Here is a 17,291-nt window from a genome sequence, read left to right on the forward strand (position 1 = left end):
CTTGCATCCCACTGGGATTTTTGCACACAGCGTTGGTGTACGGTGTTTTTTCTGCAATATTTTGCTGTCTTTTCTTGGATTTTCTGTTTGCACTTAGTCACATATTCACTTTAAGATGTTTTTTGTTCATGTTTTTGTTTTTTGTTTGTTGCGGTTGCACCCGATTCAAGAGCTGAATGGCTCACAGGGCTATACCTAATAAATGAACTTGAACTTGAACGCCGGGCTAAAGTGAGAGACGGCGTGTAAGGGGCCGTCCATAAATGACGTCACGCACCTAGAGGGGGGGGGGGTCAGACATTTGTGACGATGTGTGACGAGGGGAGGGGGGGGTTTGAGAAATGTGACGTCACGTAAAAATGCGCTACTTTAAATAAATATAGGCATCACGTTCTACTTAAATTTAGATTTAAAGCTTTCGTGACTGCAGGGATTCATATTCTTGGTTCTTTCGGTAAAGTCACGTAGAAGGGAAATAATAAAATGATAAAAATAAAACAATAAAATAATTCTCACGACGTTTCGGCCACAACGCAAGCAGCCGTCCTCAGGTGAAACCAGGTCTGTCACCTGAGGACGGCTGCTTGCGTTGTGGCCGAAATGTCGTGAGAATTATTTTATTATGTTTTATTTTTATTATTTCATTACTTCACTTCTACGTGACTTTACCCAAAGAACCAAGAAGATGAATCCCTGCAGTCACGAAAGCTTTAAATCGAAATTTAACACGTTCTACTTAATTAAATAGACTTCTTAATAAATGTTTCTTCATTTAACAGCGATTTGAAGCATGTTTTATTTTCAAAATGGAAATATGGTTTTGGGGGGGGGGGTTGGAGAGCAGAGCTTTGTGACGTCATATTTGAGGGGGGTCTGACTTTTTGTGACGTCGTGTGACGAGGGGGGGGGTAAAAAATCGTCCAAAATCGCGTGACGTCATTTATGGACGGCCCCTAAGAGAGACCTTAATCCAACAGTGGATTTGATCATGGATGATGATGATGATGACAATGTTGGGGCGCCGCGGTGGCTAGGAGATGTTATCTCCCTCGCCTGCTATACAGGAGGTGCGGTGGGTTGGATCCCGATCCGCATACCGTAATATGTAGAGTTTGCATGTTCCAGAGTGGCCCCGCCTACTCTATAGACCCCGCCCACTAATCAGGTGGCCCCGCCCACTTGCCAGGTAGCCCCGCCCATTAATCAGCTAGCCCCGCCCACTTGCCAGGTAGCCCCGCCCATTAATCAGTTAGCCCCGCCAACTTGCCAGGTAGCCCCGTCCATTAATCAGATAGCCCCGCCCACTTGCCAGGTAGCCCCGCCCATTAATCAATTAGCCCCGCCCACTTGCCAGGTAGCCCCGCCCATTAATCAGCTAGCCCCACCCACTTGCCAGGTAGCCCCGCCCACTAATCAGGTAGCTCCGCCCGCTTGTCAGGCAGCCCCGCCCATTAATCGGATAGCCCCGCCTACTGCCCAGGCATCTCTGTCGACTGCCTGAGGTAGCCCTGCGTATGCTCAGATAGCCCCAACTTTTATTCGAATCGTGGGGTCGAGCATGCGGTTAAAATGTGTTTAGATTACTGGGATAAACCTGTCCAAACCGACACGTTTAGTACGTGTATCGTTACATTCATGTGTTCGATCTGTACGTGCAGAAGACAATCATAACGCAGAATAACCAAATAAACAGTTAAATAGCAATATATCTAAGCAATGCCTTTTGCACATATATATCTGCCTCTAAGTAACAAAAAAAGAAAGCACATATATATCTGCCTCTAAGTAACAAAGAAAGTACTACCACTGCCAAACAACCCATCCATCGGCCTACTGCGAGTGCATAATTTTTGCAGCATTGATTTGCTTATTCTAGATTTGAAGTTTTCGTGACTGCAATGATCCATACTCTCTGGTTCTTTCGGTAAAGTCACGTAAGTGAAAAAAAAAGTAATAAATATTAATTAAATAATATCTCCATTTATTTATCTTCTTTCGGTAAAGTCACGTAAGTGAAAAATAAAAATAAAACATAAGAAAATAAAATTCTCACGACGTTTCGGCCACAACACAAGAAAGAACCAAGAGGATGAATCCCTGCAGTCACAAACGCTTTAAATCACCATTTATTTATTTTTAGTTTTTATTTTTCACCGACATGATTTGCTTATCTCGTGCATAATGAGGTTCGAAGATGCAGCGACGTGATGACATCACGACGCATACGTCCCCAGGCACGGTTTGCAATGAGTGACGTCATCCGTATCGGGGTCGTCTCGCGCCCAATCGTTACGCGATGACGTTGGCGTCCAGACGGGCGACGCTCCTCAGCGCGATGACGCACGTGTCGGCGCGATTACGTCATCGCGCCACGTTTTGTTCTGACGCGGTGACGTCACGACGCAAAATTTGCGTCGTGACGTCACCGCGCAACTTGCGTCATGACGTCACCCGCGTGCGAGGCGGTGTATTTCGTGTGTGTGTTAGATGTGTGTGTGTAGGTGAGTGTCAGTGTGCGTTTGAGAGAGCGAGCGATTGAAATCTAAGGGGGGCGCGGGGGTGAAGAACGTCTCTCAATGTCGTCGCCGGCGTGAGATCCTCTATGTAGCCTCGGCCCGTGCTCCCCGCTTCTCCGCGGTGAGTGACGCCTAACAGCGCTCAGGCCACGGGGCCCCCATTGTTAGTGCGCTGCGACCCATTCAGAGCTCGTGTATCATCATCATCATCACTGCTGCTGCTTCATTCATTGTGCCGCTGCTACTGCTGCTGCTTTTGGCTGGTGCTCGGTGTCTCTGTTCATGTGTCCGAGGCTCAAGAGCGAGTCTGCCGCAGGCGACGAGGGTTCGCCCCGGCACCGTTACTCCTCGAGACCACCCCTCCTCCTCCTCCTACGGGCTGTGAGGGGGGCATTCCCAAATCCTTGGCGTGGTTGGGTCTCTCAACCCTGCATGTGATCCTGATACTGACCACCTTGGTCCAGATCGGACCACGGTTATTAATTGAGCGTGACCCGCACCCATGCATGGCTCACGTTCTGTCCAAGAATTATGGACTGAATACTTGAAGCTGCCCCGTGTGAATAAGGTTAAGCATTGAACCTGACCCGCAAAGCAGGCATGAACCACATTGTGACCCTCACCTGAAATTGACTCAGACATGTAAACTTTGAAATCACTCCGATATTTAAACTCTGATATGACTGTGGTATATAAACTTACCCAAGATCTGACTCCAACCCATGTTCTGGTCCAGATTCTGACATTGAGCTAATCATGACCCAGATTATTTCTGACTCGGTCTCTGGCCCATAATTGACCCAGACCAGTGGCTGGATACAGAAAACACCATGAGATTGTTTTCCCATATACTTAAAATGTCTCTGCAACTGGCCGCTTACATTGACCCCAAACTGACCTCAGCCCTGCCCTTGCAGAGAGTCATAATATTGAACCAGATATTTGACCGGACTCTATTCACAAACATATAACCCTAAACCATAAATCTAACTCTGAATCAGAGCCTGAACCAAACACTAGCCTAGATGCTGACCTTAATCCTGACTGAACATTAACACAGTGGCGAGATGTTAACTACCACCCCTGGTATACAGAAGGTCGTGGGTTCCATCCCGACTCTGGCACCTGTATATTTGGAGTTTGCATGTTCTCCCCGTGTTCGCTTGAAATTTTCTGCGGATCCTCCGGTTTGTTCCTCTACATTTAGAAGCATGCATTTAGAGTATTTGGCTGCTATAAATTTCCACGTGATAAGCAATTTCGTTGAGCTGTCATTTGTGGTCAGATCGCTTCTGAAAAAGAGCTATATGTATGAATGTATGTTGAACTTCTTTCATACTGTGCATAAGCCAGCCGTGCCAATGGAAGGTGTGGGGGGAGGGCAACAAACTAAACACAAAAAGCAATTCCAGAGCAATTAGTTTTCAATCTAGATTGAAAAGTGCATTTCGGCTGAGGCTTCCTAATATCGGAAGGAAGAGCGTTCCAGACGGCCGCAGAAGCGCATCTGAAAGCATGTGATGCAGTGACCGTCTTTAGCTCAGTGGGCCTTATCTGGTAAAATAAAAAAAATACTTTAGCTTAAATTTTTTTTTTTAGTTTCTATCTCAATTTTGACAGAGATCTGGCACCCAATCTCGGCCCTCTCATTACTCCAATGCCCCATTGCTGTGTGTTAGCTCGTATTGCATGATTGTTGTCTGGCCTAGAATTGGACCAGTGCAGAATATTAACCGCGTGGTGGTGGTGGGTAATTGTATGGACCTCATTTGCCGTATCTTTCTCCAGTGCAGACTCTCAACTGGATTGTGAAGCATCATGCTATTTTGTGGTAATTCTGGGACGAATGTCCCAATATTAGCATATTGAGTGGAATTCAATCAGGTGCAAGGCCAGTCATATGCATTGTCTCTATGGAGTGTGTGTTTGTATATTTTATTATCATATGATAGCTTCGCTAGTATTTTTTAAAAAATTTAACCAGGCAAGAGCCCTTTGAGACCACAGGTCTCCTTTTCAAAAGATAGATTATGCGGTGGTCTTTCTAAATTACCACATTTGCAGCAGTGGCTCGTTGCATAATCCACTTATTTTTCCATTGTGCTGATTTAAATTGGAAGCTAAGAAAAATGTCACTTCTTTTGTGTGTATCTGGCCACAGTGGTACTAGACAACTTGTTTTGAGCAAACATGACTGCAGTGCATCTTTCTTTTGATTCAAGGGTAGTAGTAGTGCACCCCTGTAATTCAGCTTTGTTTTCACAATCACTATGCAAATCAGTAATCACCCTCTACTGGCAGATGAATGCCCCAGATCACTTGCAAAATTAGACTATCCAGGTCTCTTGTGCACTCACCTGGTGAAACAAAATGAACTTAACTTCAAACAACTCTTCGAAAACAAGGGTTTGGTGGATGCTGCAGATTTACAAACTGAAAAAAAAACCCAGAGGTATTGTTCTCCTTGTTGAACTACCATATATGTAGCGATTATAAATCATGCTATTAAAACCTTATTCATTACAACACTTTCATTTTAGCTCGAATAATTCACTTGTGGACCACCAACAAGAAGAATACCCTCCACTTGCTATGAGGTGATGAGAAAATAGCAGTACAGCAATTGGGTTCATGGACACATCTGTGCAGACTTTTGTTGTCCCCCTCATATGGTGTATCTGTTGTCCCTGGATACTGTCGCATTCTTGCACACGCAAAACACACTTTAAGAACGAATCGAAGAGGAAAACATCCTCACTCTTGGGATTACGCATATGGCAACATCGCCACCTACTGCGAAAAGTTGGCAAAGACCCACCCGGATTTTTTTTTACAACTCAACGAGGCTTTCCTTGGCAAAACAAGTGGCAATTCAATTTTAGTTACAGCTGGTTAACATTATCGTTGATTTTTGGATGATTGTTTTTTCAAGGAAAATTCAACATTGTATTTTTTATTGTGTGGTGTTTACTTGATTTGCCATTGTCTTCATATGGTTTGTATTTTTTTCAGGTGTCAGGGTAAAAGTGCACGGGGTAAAAATGAGTGAAGATGACAAGCCATTTGTGTGCAACGTGCCAGGCTGTGGGCAGGTAACACATGACTCACCTCATCTCACTACGGAACAGGGTACCTCCATGTCCATTAACAGCACTCCAGCACTCACTACCTTGCTGTAACGTTACAATTCTCAGTGTTTTAAGTACGACTCATTTGCCATTGGCTTCTTAAATAAATCAAGTTCCTCGTTGCGGAGGCAAATTTAGAAAAAAAGTGAGCACCATCTTTTGAGACGGGTTCTATTTGATTGGCAAGCTAATTTTGCAGTTTCCAATGGAGAGGAAGACCCCCTTCCATACAGATCTTCCACCAGTGGCTCAAGGCCCACCGGTGAAAATTATCTCTTGCCCAACGTGTGTTTGATGATGTGTACTTACCTCGTACATATATGTGTACACAAAAAACGAGGCTCACACTTTGTTGTTGTTGTTTTTCTCTGCAGAGCTTCACTAACGAAGACCATCTGTCCGTGCACAAACACAAGCATGAGATGACTCTCAAGTTTGGGCCACCCAAGAGTGATGCCCTCGTCGTTGCTGGTGAGTCGCTGTTCTCCGAGCAGCGCCGTCAGCAGTTTTATTTCTGTGATCCTCACGATGATTATTATTTCGCTTGTTTACCTAAAAAGTGTCTACAACAGTGTCCTTCATAAATTTTCAGGGGGTGGTCATTGTCACCAATAAGATTTCAGTGGGAGGGCCGCCACACATTTGAAACCATTGGTTTTGACAGCATGATGGGGTTTTTCACATTTGTATATTGTCGGGGGCTGCACGTCAGGGTCCACGCTAAAGGCCACCAGAGGCCGTCAGTGGCCCGCGGGCCGTGCAATGAACACACTGCTCTACTAGATACAGCTGCATGAAGGCCTCTCCACGCTGTTCCCCGTCGCGCACAACCCTGTGCTACCATTTCACTCCTGCACATGAACTGATCTCATCACCCCTTATCTACGATGGTCATCCTCTTGGATGCGTTCTCTCCTTTGGCCGAAATTCCATCATCAGCCTGGTTCGTTGGCCATCATCCCATCTCACGGTGCTTCCTGCCCAAGCCTTTTTACTTTCTGAACTGTCATTATGCTTTTGATTTGTGTTTGTTCCCTGATCCACTCGTTACTTTTTCTGTCTGTGTCATTCCAAGCGTGCATTTTGTCCATGCTTTGTTGGCTTTTGAGCTTTTGTCTCATTTCATTTGTCGTTCCATGTTTCTGATTCGTATGTCAGAGCTGGCAGTATACACTGATTGAAAACTTTCTTCTTCAGACACATTATTGTGTTCCTTTTCATTTTCACCAAGTACACAAGAGTGCTCCCATCTTCCTTGTCTCCCGTGCAGACCAGACTCCGACCCCGACTCGATTCTTGAAGAACTGTGAAGAAGTCGGCCTTTTCCATGAGCTCGCAAGCCCCTTTGATAAGCTGGAGCATGAGTTTAAGAAGGCTCAAGAGGAAGAGGACAAAAAGGTGGGGTGTTTATACCCCTCTGATTTTGTTGCCTCCATCATAATCAGTTTCCGCCGTCAACCACCACCTTTAGAATAATTTCATCGCCATTGCCATGCTCAAACACTGTCGTTCAATGTTCACAAAGTCAACATTGCTCATAAAACACATTGTCAGTAAGCATTCATCACCAGTGTACTGTCACCAGGGTACTTTATATGGGAGCCTATAGGCTACTTCTAGTCGTTTCTCCAACTGATATCTTCAGTTGTTTAGTGAACTTATGCACAAGTTTTGTTTCGCTCATGTTTGAGCCCCACTTTGCAGCCAACTTTATTCAGTTCTTCTGACATTTCCTGTGCTATATTTCATTTTTCCATTGGTTGTTACAGTAACAATGTCATCAGCACATCTGAGATGACTAACACTTTCTCCACCTATATATATGCCTTTATTTCTTAAATCCAATTTCCGAGAAACATTGTCTATCGTCACTGTGAATAACTTTGGCGAATTCTCTTATCCGTAAATTATAAATGTATTCGTGCAACGTCGATGAATCTGATACAATTTTGTTAATGTTTTCATAAAAAAAAAGATTTCCATCGTGACTAATTGGAAGGGAAGACGCACGTCGACATCAGCTCTTGTAGACGTGGACCCAGACTGTGTGTCCTAGGCTGACTGCGCGTTTGAAGCTCCTTAAATGAGAAAAAAAACGTTAAAGCTACGGTCAAAAATGTTGCTATAGAATTGGATTAAAATATTTTTTAACGTTTTTTTTATATACGTTTTTTTTATATACGTTTTTATTACAACAAAACGCGAGCCCGGTAAAACACGCCGAAATATTCCAGTGGCGGGTTATAGAGAATCCACGGTAATACATTCCGGTGCAACGGAACCACACGAAAGGTCAGGGAAGAAGAGGTATAGGGCCCGCTGCCCCATTCAATACCTTTTGTTTAATTGTTAATGAGGCTGTAAACGTTTGTCATGCCGACGGCTTGGGGAGTCCTTCATTCAGCAGTGGGTTGACGATGCTGATGATCTTGTCAGACAGCCCGTGCCGCACGGCTCAGGTACGTACGTATATCCACGACAATGAGAGCTCATCGTTTTTTGGGTTGCCTCTTCATTCTTGTCGTTGTCGTAATCTTTTTTTATTTTTCCCTCCACATTTAAAAACATGAATTTAGAGTATCTGGCTGCTATACATTTCCACATGGTGATAAGCCACTTCGTGGCGCTGTAATTTGTGGCCAGGTCGCTTCTGAAAAAAAGCTACATAGCCCAGTGGGCCTTACCTGGTAAAATAAAATATATATTTTAAAAATAGTTTGTAGTAATTCCTCGAGCCGGTCTGCGCAGCTCGTGCTGGGGCTGCCTGCCCCCAGCCTGGCCGAGGCGAGCAGCAAGGATGGGGAGCACGTGGCTATGGAAACCTCGCAGCCCTGCACCTCCTCCACCCAGCCTGAGCCCAGCGCCGGCAGCAGCAACAAGAAGGTGAATGTGGTGGGGGAGGGTGGGGTGGCGGCACTGCACGGCAGGAGGAAGTATGGGGCGCCACGGTGGCGAGATGTTAACTCCCTCGCCTGAAATGGAGGAGTTCGTAGGTTCGATCCCGACCCTGACGCCTGTATATCTCGAGTTTGCATGTTCTCCCCGCGGTTGCGTGGATCTTTCTCCAGGTCCTCCGGTTTTTCGCTCCACATTTAGAATCAACAGGCGTTCAGAGTATGTTGCTACTATAAATTTGCATATGAACCTTATGGCGGAACGCCGGGGTCCCGAATAAACGGAAGTCAAAATCGTAATTAATTAATACAATTTTGGCGACTCTGTCCCACCGCGCACATAAACGCCGCAACCCACCTGGCACAGATCAATCTGTTGTCATGTCGTCCAAGCGCAGCAGCGAGGATGAATGTGCAGAAGAAACTAAACTTTTAAACTTTGATTAGCGCATCGTGTAGAGCTCGTCGAGAGGAATATATTGCCATATCGTTCGCCTTTAACAGACATAAAATTACGTCACAACACAGTTTATGCGAGAGCCGGGGGCTTATGGGGACCCCGGGGTCCCGCCATGAGGTTCATGTGATAAGCCACTTTGTTGACCTGCCATTTGTGGCCAAGTCCCTTCTGAAAAAGAGCTAAATAGCTCAAAATACAAATACATAAATAGAATATAAGAATACTGGTGAGGTCAAGACATCCAGCGCTACCAAGCATCACGACCACTGTAGGAGCATGTTGTGCTTGTTATTGCATGGAAGTCGGTGAGCTGAGTTTGATTCCTGACTATGGCTATCATTAGTTGTGAGCGATATCAGTATCAGTCTTGGGTACTCCTCTCTCACCGACCCACACTGGCTAGCGTGGTGAAGAGTGGTCAAACGACTCCAATGGCAGACATTCAATGTGAATTTACAAAGGGCTGTACAAGCTTCCTAGAATGTAATGCAAGTGTAGTGGATTCAACTGAGTCGCGGACGTACTCTTTGGAGACAACACATATTTATGAATACCAACACATTAACACAAAGGGGTTACTGCCCCTTCACCAGATAACCTGTGGTGGTGGACCACCTGGCTAACTACGCTAGTCACTGTGAGTAGCTACAACGGACAGGACCCAGGCTTCGGTCCTCGTCCACGTGTTGGTGACTTCTTCTTGGACGTAGAACGTAGATCGTAGATCTTCAGATGACCACAGCAATGCTGAACCCCGGTCCCTGTGGGGACCCCGGTTTATATCCTCCCGGGTCGTGGCTGGCCCCGCCCTTGGCCACAACCACCTTCGAGAATCCTCTTGCTGTTTCTCGACCCTTCCCGTAGGATCTCATCCTGACACGTGACCACCCCCTAGCCCCCACCTGGGGCCCCTGTGTAGATCTTACTTGTCACGTGCCTTCCAGGGTCAACCAGAGTGCCATGGCCTCGGGTAACCTCATCCCCTGGCTGACACTCTCACACTCCCTCCTGTAGGGGTCAGCACTGCACACCACGCGTGGTGCCAATGAGCGCTATCCCAGCGCTCACTGAGCCCCCTCTAGGGCTGGTACTACACCCACCTACGGGGTGTCCGCGATGACAATGCATCACACGCCGTGCCTCGCTAGAGCCGGCATTACTCAGTGACATTCACGATGTCGCTACATACGTGATGTCCGTGATGTGAGTCACAGCATCAGGTTCACCGATCACTTCAGCTACCTCGGTGTCATCCTAGATTCAACTTTATCCTTCGACCGTCAAACCAATCATATCATCAGTTCATGTAACTTTCACCTGAAGGCTCTCAGACACCTACGTCCTCTCATCTCTACTGAAATTGCCAACACATTGGCATGTTGCATAGTTGGGTCTCGCCTCGACTATTGCAACTCCGTCCTAGTCCGGTCCTCCACTGGCAAACTAAAAAAACTTCAAAGACTACAAAACAACCTGGCATGCATCGTCATTGCCCACCCTCATCCCCGTCTCGACTCACTAGCCTGTCTCCGTGCCCTCAACTGGCTACCCATCGCCAGTAGGGTCATATACAAGATCACCTGCCTCTGCCACAATGCCTTCACATCTGCCTGTCCGCCGTACCTTTCTTCACTATTGACGACTTGCAGCTCAGCACACGGCAGATGCCTGCGCAGCGCGACTCACGACCTCCTCTTGATAACAAGATCCAGGATGGTCATGTCTATGCGCCGCTTCTCGGTGGCAGCCCCAACAGTCTGGAACACTATCCCTCTGCACATTCGCAGCATCACCTCAATCGCCTCCTTCAAGAGACACTTAAAAACTCACCTCTATAACCACGTGCTTTCGAGCGACTCTGAGCTTGGCTCCGCGCCTCTGAGTTGCGGCCGTTACGTCCGCAAATTTACGCTCGTTATAAATTGTATTATTATTATATTATTATTAGTACATCGCATGCCGTGCCTCTCTAGGGCTGGCACCACACAGTGACATTCGCGATGTCGCTACACAAGCATACCCATGAAAGCCAGGTGTGCTAATATCCATTGTGTGCTTGAATCAGAGGTTGCCCATCGCCTTCACCCCACAAATGTAACGAAAGGATGCGTTCCTCGTAAGAGAACTGCGCTGATATAAGCTGTGCCCTATGTTCAGCTTCTACCTGTGTAGTGTCTTCAACAATTACTCACACCAACACGTGGTAACAAGTCACCTGCTTACACTTTATTCACCTATTCTTGCACCAATTGTAGGCACTCCTATAACTATCTATGCGGTAACTTCTCCCCACTCTTATCTACCTTTCACCTCGCTTATCCTGCACTCAGCAACTCTGCTCTCAGCGACTCCGCACACTGCGTCTCCGCACACAGCGTCTCCGCACACAGCGTCTCACACACAGCGTCTCACACACAGCGTCTCCACACACAGCGTCTCCCCACACAGCGTCTCCACACAGCATCTCCCCACACAGCGTCTCCCCACACAGCGTCTCCACACACAGCATCTACACACACAGCGTCTCACACACAGCGTCTCCCCACACAGCGTCTCCCCACACAGCGTCTCCCCACACAGCGTCTCCACACACAGCATCTACACACACAGCGTCTCACACACAGCGTCTCCCCACACAGCGTCTCCCCACACAGCGTCTCCACACACAGCGTCTCCACACACAGCGTCTCCACACACAGCGTCTCCACACACAGCGTCTCCACACACAGCGTCTCCCCACACAGCGTCTCCCCACACAGAGTCTCCACACACAGCGTCTCACACACAGCGTCTCCGCACACAGCGTCTCCACACACAGCGTCTCCGCACACAGCGTCTCCACACACAGCGTCTCCGCTCACAGCGTCTCACACACAGCGTCTCCACACACAGTGTCTCCACACACAGCGTCTCCGCTCACAGCGTCTCACACACAGCGTCTCCACACACAGCATCTCCACACACAGCGTCTCCGCTCACAGCGTCTCACACACAGTGTCTCCACACACAGCGTCTCCGCACACAGCGTCTTCCCACACAGCGTCTCTCAGCGTCTCCACACACAGCGTCTCCACACACAGCGTCTCACACACAGCGTCTCACACACAGCGTCTCACACACAGCGTCTTCGCACACAGCGTCTCACACACAGCGTCTTCGTACACAGTGACTCCACACACAGCGTCTCCGCACACAGCATCTCACACACAGCGTCTCACACACAGCGACTCCACACACAGCGTCTCACACACAGCGTCTCCCCACACAGCGACTCCCCACACAGCGTCTCACCACACAGCATCTCCACACACAGCTTCTTCACACACAGCGACTCTACATCTCCACCGCTGCCGTCACCTACGCTCCCTCAAACCCGCTCACCCGTCTGTCCAGGGCAAGGGATCAGCCAACACCCGCCCGGCGACGGCGTCAGGCTTGAGGTCCCGTTTGGCTGGAGCGGCAGCGGCGAGATGTCTTCACTCTTGGTCCCCGGCAACAACTCCCCGCTCCGCTCACGCACACGCCCTCATATGCCTCTGCTAATTATCCGAGACCTCTCACGCGTTTCTTTAAGCTCTCGCCAGGCTGGCGCCTGTCGGCCCATCAATTAACCCTCATCTCCCGTCTCCCTGGCAACACCTCCGGTCTCAACGTGCACAACCGGTCGACCCCGTTTGCACCTGCTTCGCCCCTTACAACTGGCGGTTTGTCCGCGCAAACCTCACGCGCGCCTGTTTGCCCTCAGTTGCCCTCGGTTGACTGTGCGCACCGCGTATTTCACTACTCACACCTGTTACGTTAACGCACATAAATGTGCTCATGTGAATGACGGGTGAATGACCGTGCGCGCACAACGCAGGAGGCTGCGTTCCCTGTGGTCTCCGAGGTGGCGCTGCCCCTGCGCCCATCCTCCCTGCTGCTGCCGAACCCCACGCGCAGCCCCAGCATGGTGATCCAGCAGACGACGCCTTCGCCAAATTCGCCCTCCGTCATCATCCAGGCTCCCTCTGCCCACCAGCAGCATGTTGCGTAAGAACCGTTGTCATACGAGACACACACACATGGCGCGAGACACACACACACGGCACGAGACACACACACACGGCACGAGACACACACACACGGCACGAGACACACACACATGGCGCGAGACACACACACATGGCACAAGACACACACACATGGCGCGAGACACACACACATGGTGCGAGACACACACACATGGCGCGAGACACACACACATGGCACGAGACACACACACATGGCACGAGACACACACACATGGCACGAGACACACACACATGGCGCGAGACACACACACATGGTGCGAGACACACACACATGGCACGAGACACACACACATGCCACGAGACACACTCATGGCACGAGACACACACACACATGGCGCGAGACACACACACATGGCGTGAGACACACACACATGGCGTGAGACACACACACATGCCACGAGACACACACACACATGGCACGAGACACACACACATGGCACGAGACACACACACATGGCGTGAGACACACACACATGGCACGAGACACACACACATGGCACGAGACACACACACAAGGCGCGAGACACACACACATGGCACGAGACACACACATGGCGCGAGACACACACACACGGCGTGAGACACACACACACGGCGCGAGACACACACACATGGCGCGAGACACACACACATGGCGCGAGACACACACACATGGCGCGAGACACACACACATGGCACGAGACACACACACATGGCGCGAGACACACACGCACGGCGTGAGACACACACACGGCGCGAGACACACACACACATGGCGCGAGACACACACACATGGCACGAGACACACACACACATGGCACGAGACACACACACATGGCGCGAGACACACACACATGGCGCGAGTCACACACACACGGCGCGAGACACACACACATGGCGTGAGACACACACACACATGGCGTGAGACACACACACATGGCACGAGACACACACAGATGGCGCGAGACACACACACACGGCGCGAGACACACACACATGGCGCGAGACACACACACATGGCGTGAGACACACACACATGGCAGGAGACACACACACATGGCACGAGACACACACACATGGCGCGAGACACACACACATGGCACGAGACACACACACACGGCGCGAGACACACACACACGACGCGAGACACACACACATGGCACGAGACACACACACATGGCGCGAGACACACACACATGCCACGAGACACACACTCATGGCACGAGACACACACACACATGGCACGAGACACACACACATGGCGCGAGACACACACACATGGCGTGAGACACACACACATGCCACGAGACACACACACACATGGCGCGAGACACACACACATGGCGCGAGACACACACACATGGCACGAGACACACACACATGGCACGAGACACACACACATGGCGCGAGACACACACACATGGCGTGAGACACACACACATGCCACGAGACACACACACACATGGCGCGAGACACACACACATGGCGCGAGACACACACACATGGCACGAGACACACACACATGGCACGAGACACACACACATGGCACGAGACACACACACATGGCACGAGACACACACACATGGCACGAGACACACACACATGGCGCGAGACACACACACACGGCGCGAGACACACACACATGGCGCGAGACACACACACATGGCACGAGACACACACACATGGCGCGAGACACACACACATGGCACGAGACACACACACATGGCACGAGTCACACACACACATGGCACGAGACACACACACATGGCTCGAGACACACACACATGGCACGAGACACACACACATGGCGCGAGACACACACACATGGCACGAGACACACACATGGCGCGAGACACACACACACGGCATGAGACACACACACACGGCGCGAGACACACACACATGGCGCGAGACACACACACATGGCGTGAGACACACACACACGGCGCGAGACACACACACATGGCGCGAGACACACACACATGGCGCGAGACACACACACATGGCGCGAGACACACACACATGGCACGAGACACACACACATGGCACGAGTCACACACACACATGGCACGAGACACACACACATGGCTCGAGACACACACACATGGCACGAGACACACACACATGGCGCGAGACACACACACATGGCACGAGACACACACACATGGCGCGAGACACACACACACGGCGTGAGACACACACACACGGCGCGAGACACACACACATGGCGCGAGACACACACACACGGCGTGAGACACACACACACGGCGCGAGACACACACACATGGCGCGAGACACACACACATGGCGCGAGACACACACACATGGCGCGAGACACACACACATGGCGCGAGACACACACGCACGGCGTGAGACACACACACACGGCGCGAGACACACACACATGGCGCGAGACACACACGCATGGCGTGAGACACACACACATGGCGCGAGACACACACACATGGCACGAGACACACACGCACATGGCACGAGACACACACACATGGCGTGAGACACACACACATGGCGCGAGTCACACACACACGGCGCGAGACACACACACATGGCGTGAGACACACACACACATGGCGTGAGACACACACACATGGCACGAGACACACACAGATGGCGCGAGACACACACACACGGCGCGAGACACACACACATGGCGCGAGACACACACACATGGCGTGAGACACACACACATGGCACGAGACACACACACATGGCACGAGACACACACACGGCGCGAGACACACACACATGGCACGAGACACACACACATGGCGCGAGACACACACACATGGCACGAGACACACACACACGGCGCGAGACACACACACACGGCGCGAGACACACACACATGGCACGAGACACACACACATGGCGCGAGTCACACACAGATGGCGCGAGACACATACACATGGCGCGAGACACACACACATGGCGCGAGTCACACACACACGGTGCGAGACACACACATGGCGCGAGACACACACACACATGGCACGAGACACACACACATGGCGTGAGACACACAAACATGGCGCGAGTCACACACACACGGCACGAGACACACACACATGGCACGAGACACACACACATGGCGTGAGACACACACACATGGCACGAGACACACACACATGGCACAAGACACACACACATGGCACGAGACACACACACATGGCACGAGACACACACACATGGCGCGAGACACACACACACGGCGTGAGACACACACACATGGCACGAGACACACACACATGGCACGAGACACACACACATGGCGTGAGACACACACACATGGCACGAGACACACACACATGGCACGAGACACACACACATGGCACGAGACACACACACATGGCACGAGACACAAACACATGGCGCGAGACACACACACATGGCACGAGACACACACACATGGCGTGAGACACACACACATGGCACGAGTCACACACACATGGCACGAGACACACACACATGGCACGAGACACACACACATGGCGCGAGTCACACACACACGGTGCGAGACACACACACATGGCGCGAGACACACACACACATGGCACGAGACACACACACATGGCGTGAGACACACAAACATGGCGCGAGTCACACACACACGGCACGAGACACACACACATGGCACGAGACACACACACATGGCGTGAGACACACACACATGGCACGAGACACACACACATGGCACAAGACACACACACATGGCACGAGACACACACACATGGCACGAGACACACACACATGGCGCGAGACACACACACACGGCGTGAGACACACACACATGGCACGAGACACACACACATGGCACGAGACACACACACATGGCACGAGACACACACACATGGCGCGAGACACACACACACGGCGTGAGACACACACACATGGCACGAGACACACACACATGGCACGAGACACACACACATGGCGTGAGACACACACACACGGCGCGAGACACACACACATGGCGCGAGACACACACACATGGCGTGAGACACACACACACGGCGCGAGACACACACACATGGCGCGAGACACACACACATGGCGCGAGACACACACACATGGCGCGAGACACACACACATGGCACGAGACACACACACATGGCACGAGTCACACACACACATGGCACGAGACACACACACATGGCTCGAGACACACACACATGGCACGAGACACACACACATGGCGCGAGACACACACACATGGCACGAGACAC

General features: G+C 50.5%; 1 protein-coding gene across 2 annotated transcripts in view; it reads left to right on the forward strand.

Moving 5' to 3' along the window:
- The first annotated feature begins 2,435 nt into the window (after nucleotides 1–2,435).
- LOC144931651 (cyclic AMP-dependent transcription factor ATF-7-like) overlaps nucleotides 2,436–17,291 on the forward strand; it is a 28,597-nt gene continuing 13,741 nt past the window's right edge. The window contains exons 1-6 of one of the 2 annotated variants that reach the window (XM_078855767.1): nucleotides 2,436–2,637; nucleotides 5,529–5,608; nucleotides 6,019–6,115; nucleotides 6,915–7,042; nucleotides 8,393–8,527; nucleotides 12,858–13,027. In XM_078855767.1, the coding sequence (XP_078711893.1) occupies nucleotides 5,558–5,608; nucleotides 6,019–6,115; nucleotides 6,915–7,042; nucleotides 8,393–8,527; nucleotides 12,858–13,027 (581 nt within the window). In that variant the 5' untranslated portion in view covers nucleotides 2,436–2,637; nucleotides 5,529–5,557. Of the gene's footprint in view, nucleotides 2,638–5,528; nucleotides 5,609–6,018; nucleotides 6,116–6,914; nucleotides 7,043–8,065; nucleotides 8,104–8,392; nucleotides 8,528–12,857; nucleotides 13,028–17,291 lie in introns of those variants that run through there. The other variant, XM_078855768.1, reaches the window with a different exon arrangement.

This window comes from Lampetra fluviatilis, chromosome 4, assembly GCF_964198595.1.
Source record: "Lampetra fluviatilis chromosome 4, kcLamFluv1.1, whole genome shotgun sequence".
NCBI classification, from domain to species: Eukaryota; Metazoa; Chordata; class Hyperoartia; order Petromyzontiformes; family Petromyzontidae; genus Lampetra; species Lampetra fluviatilis.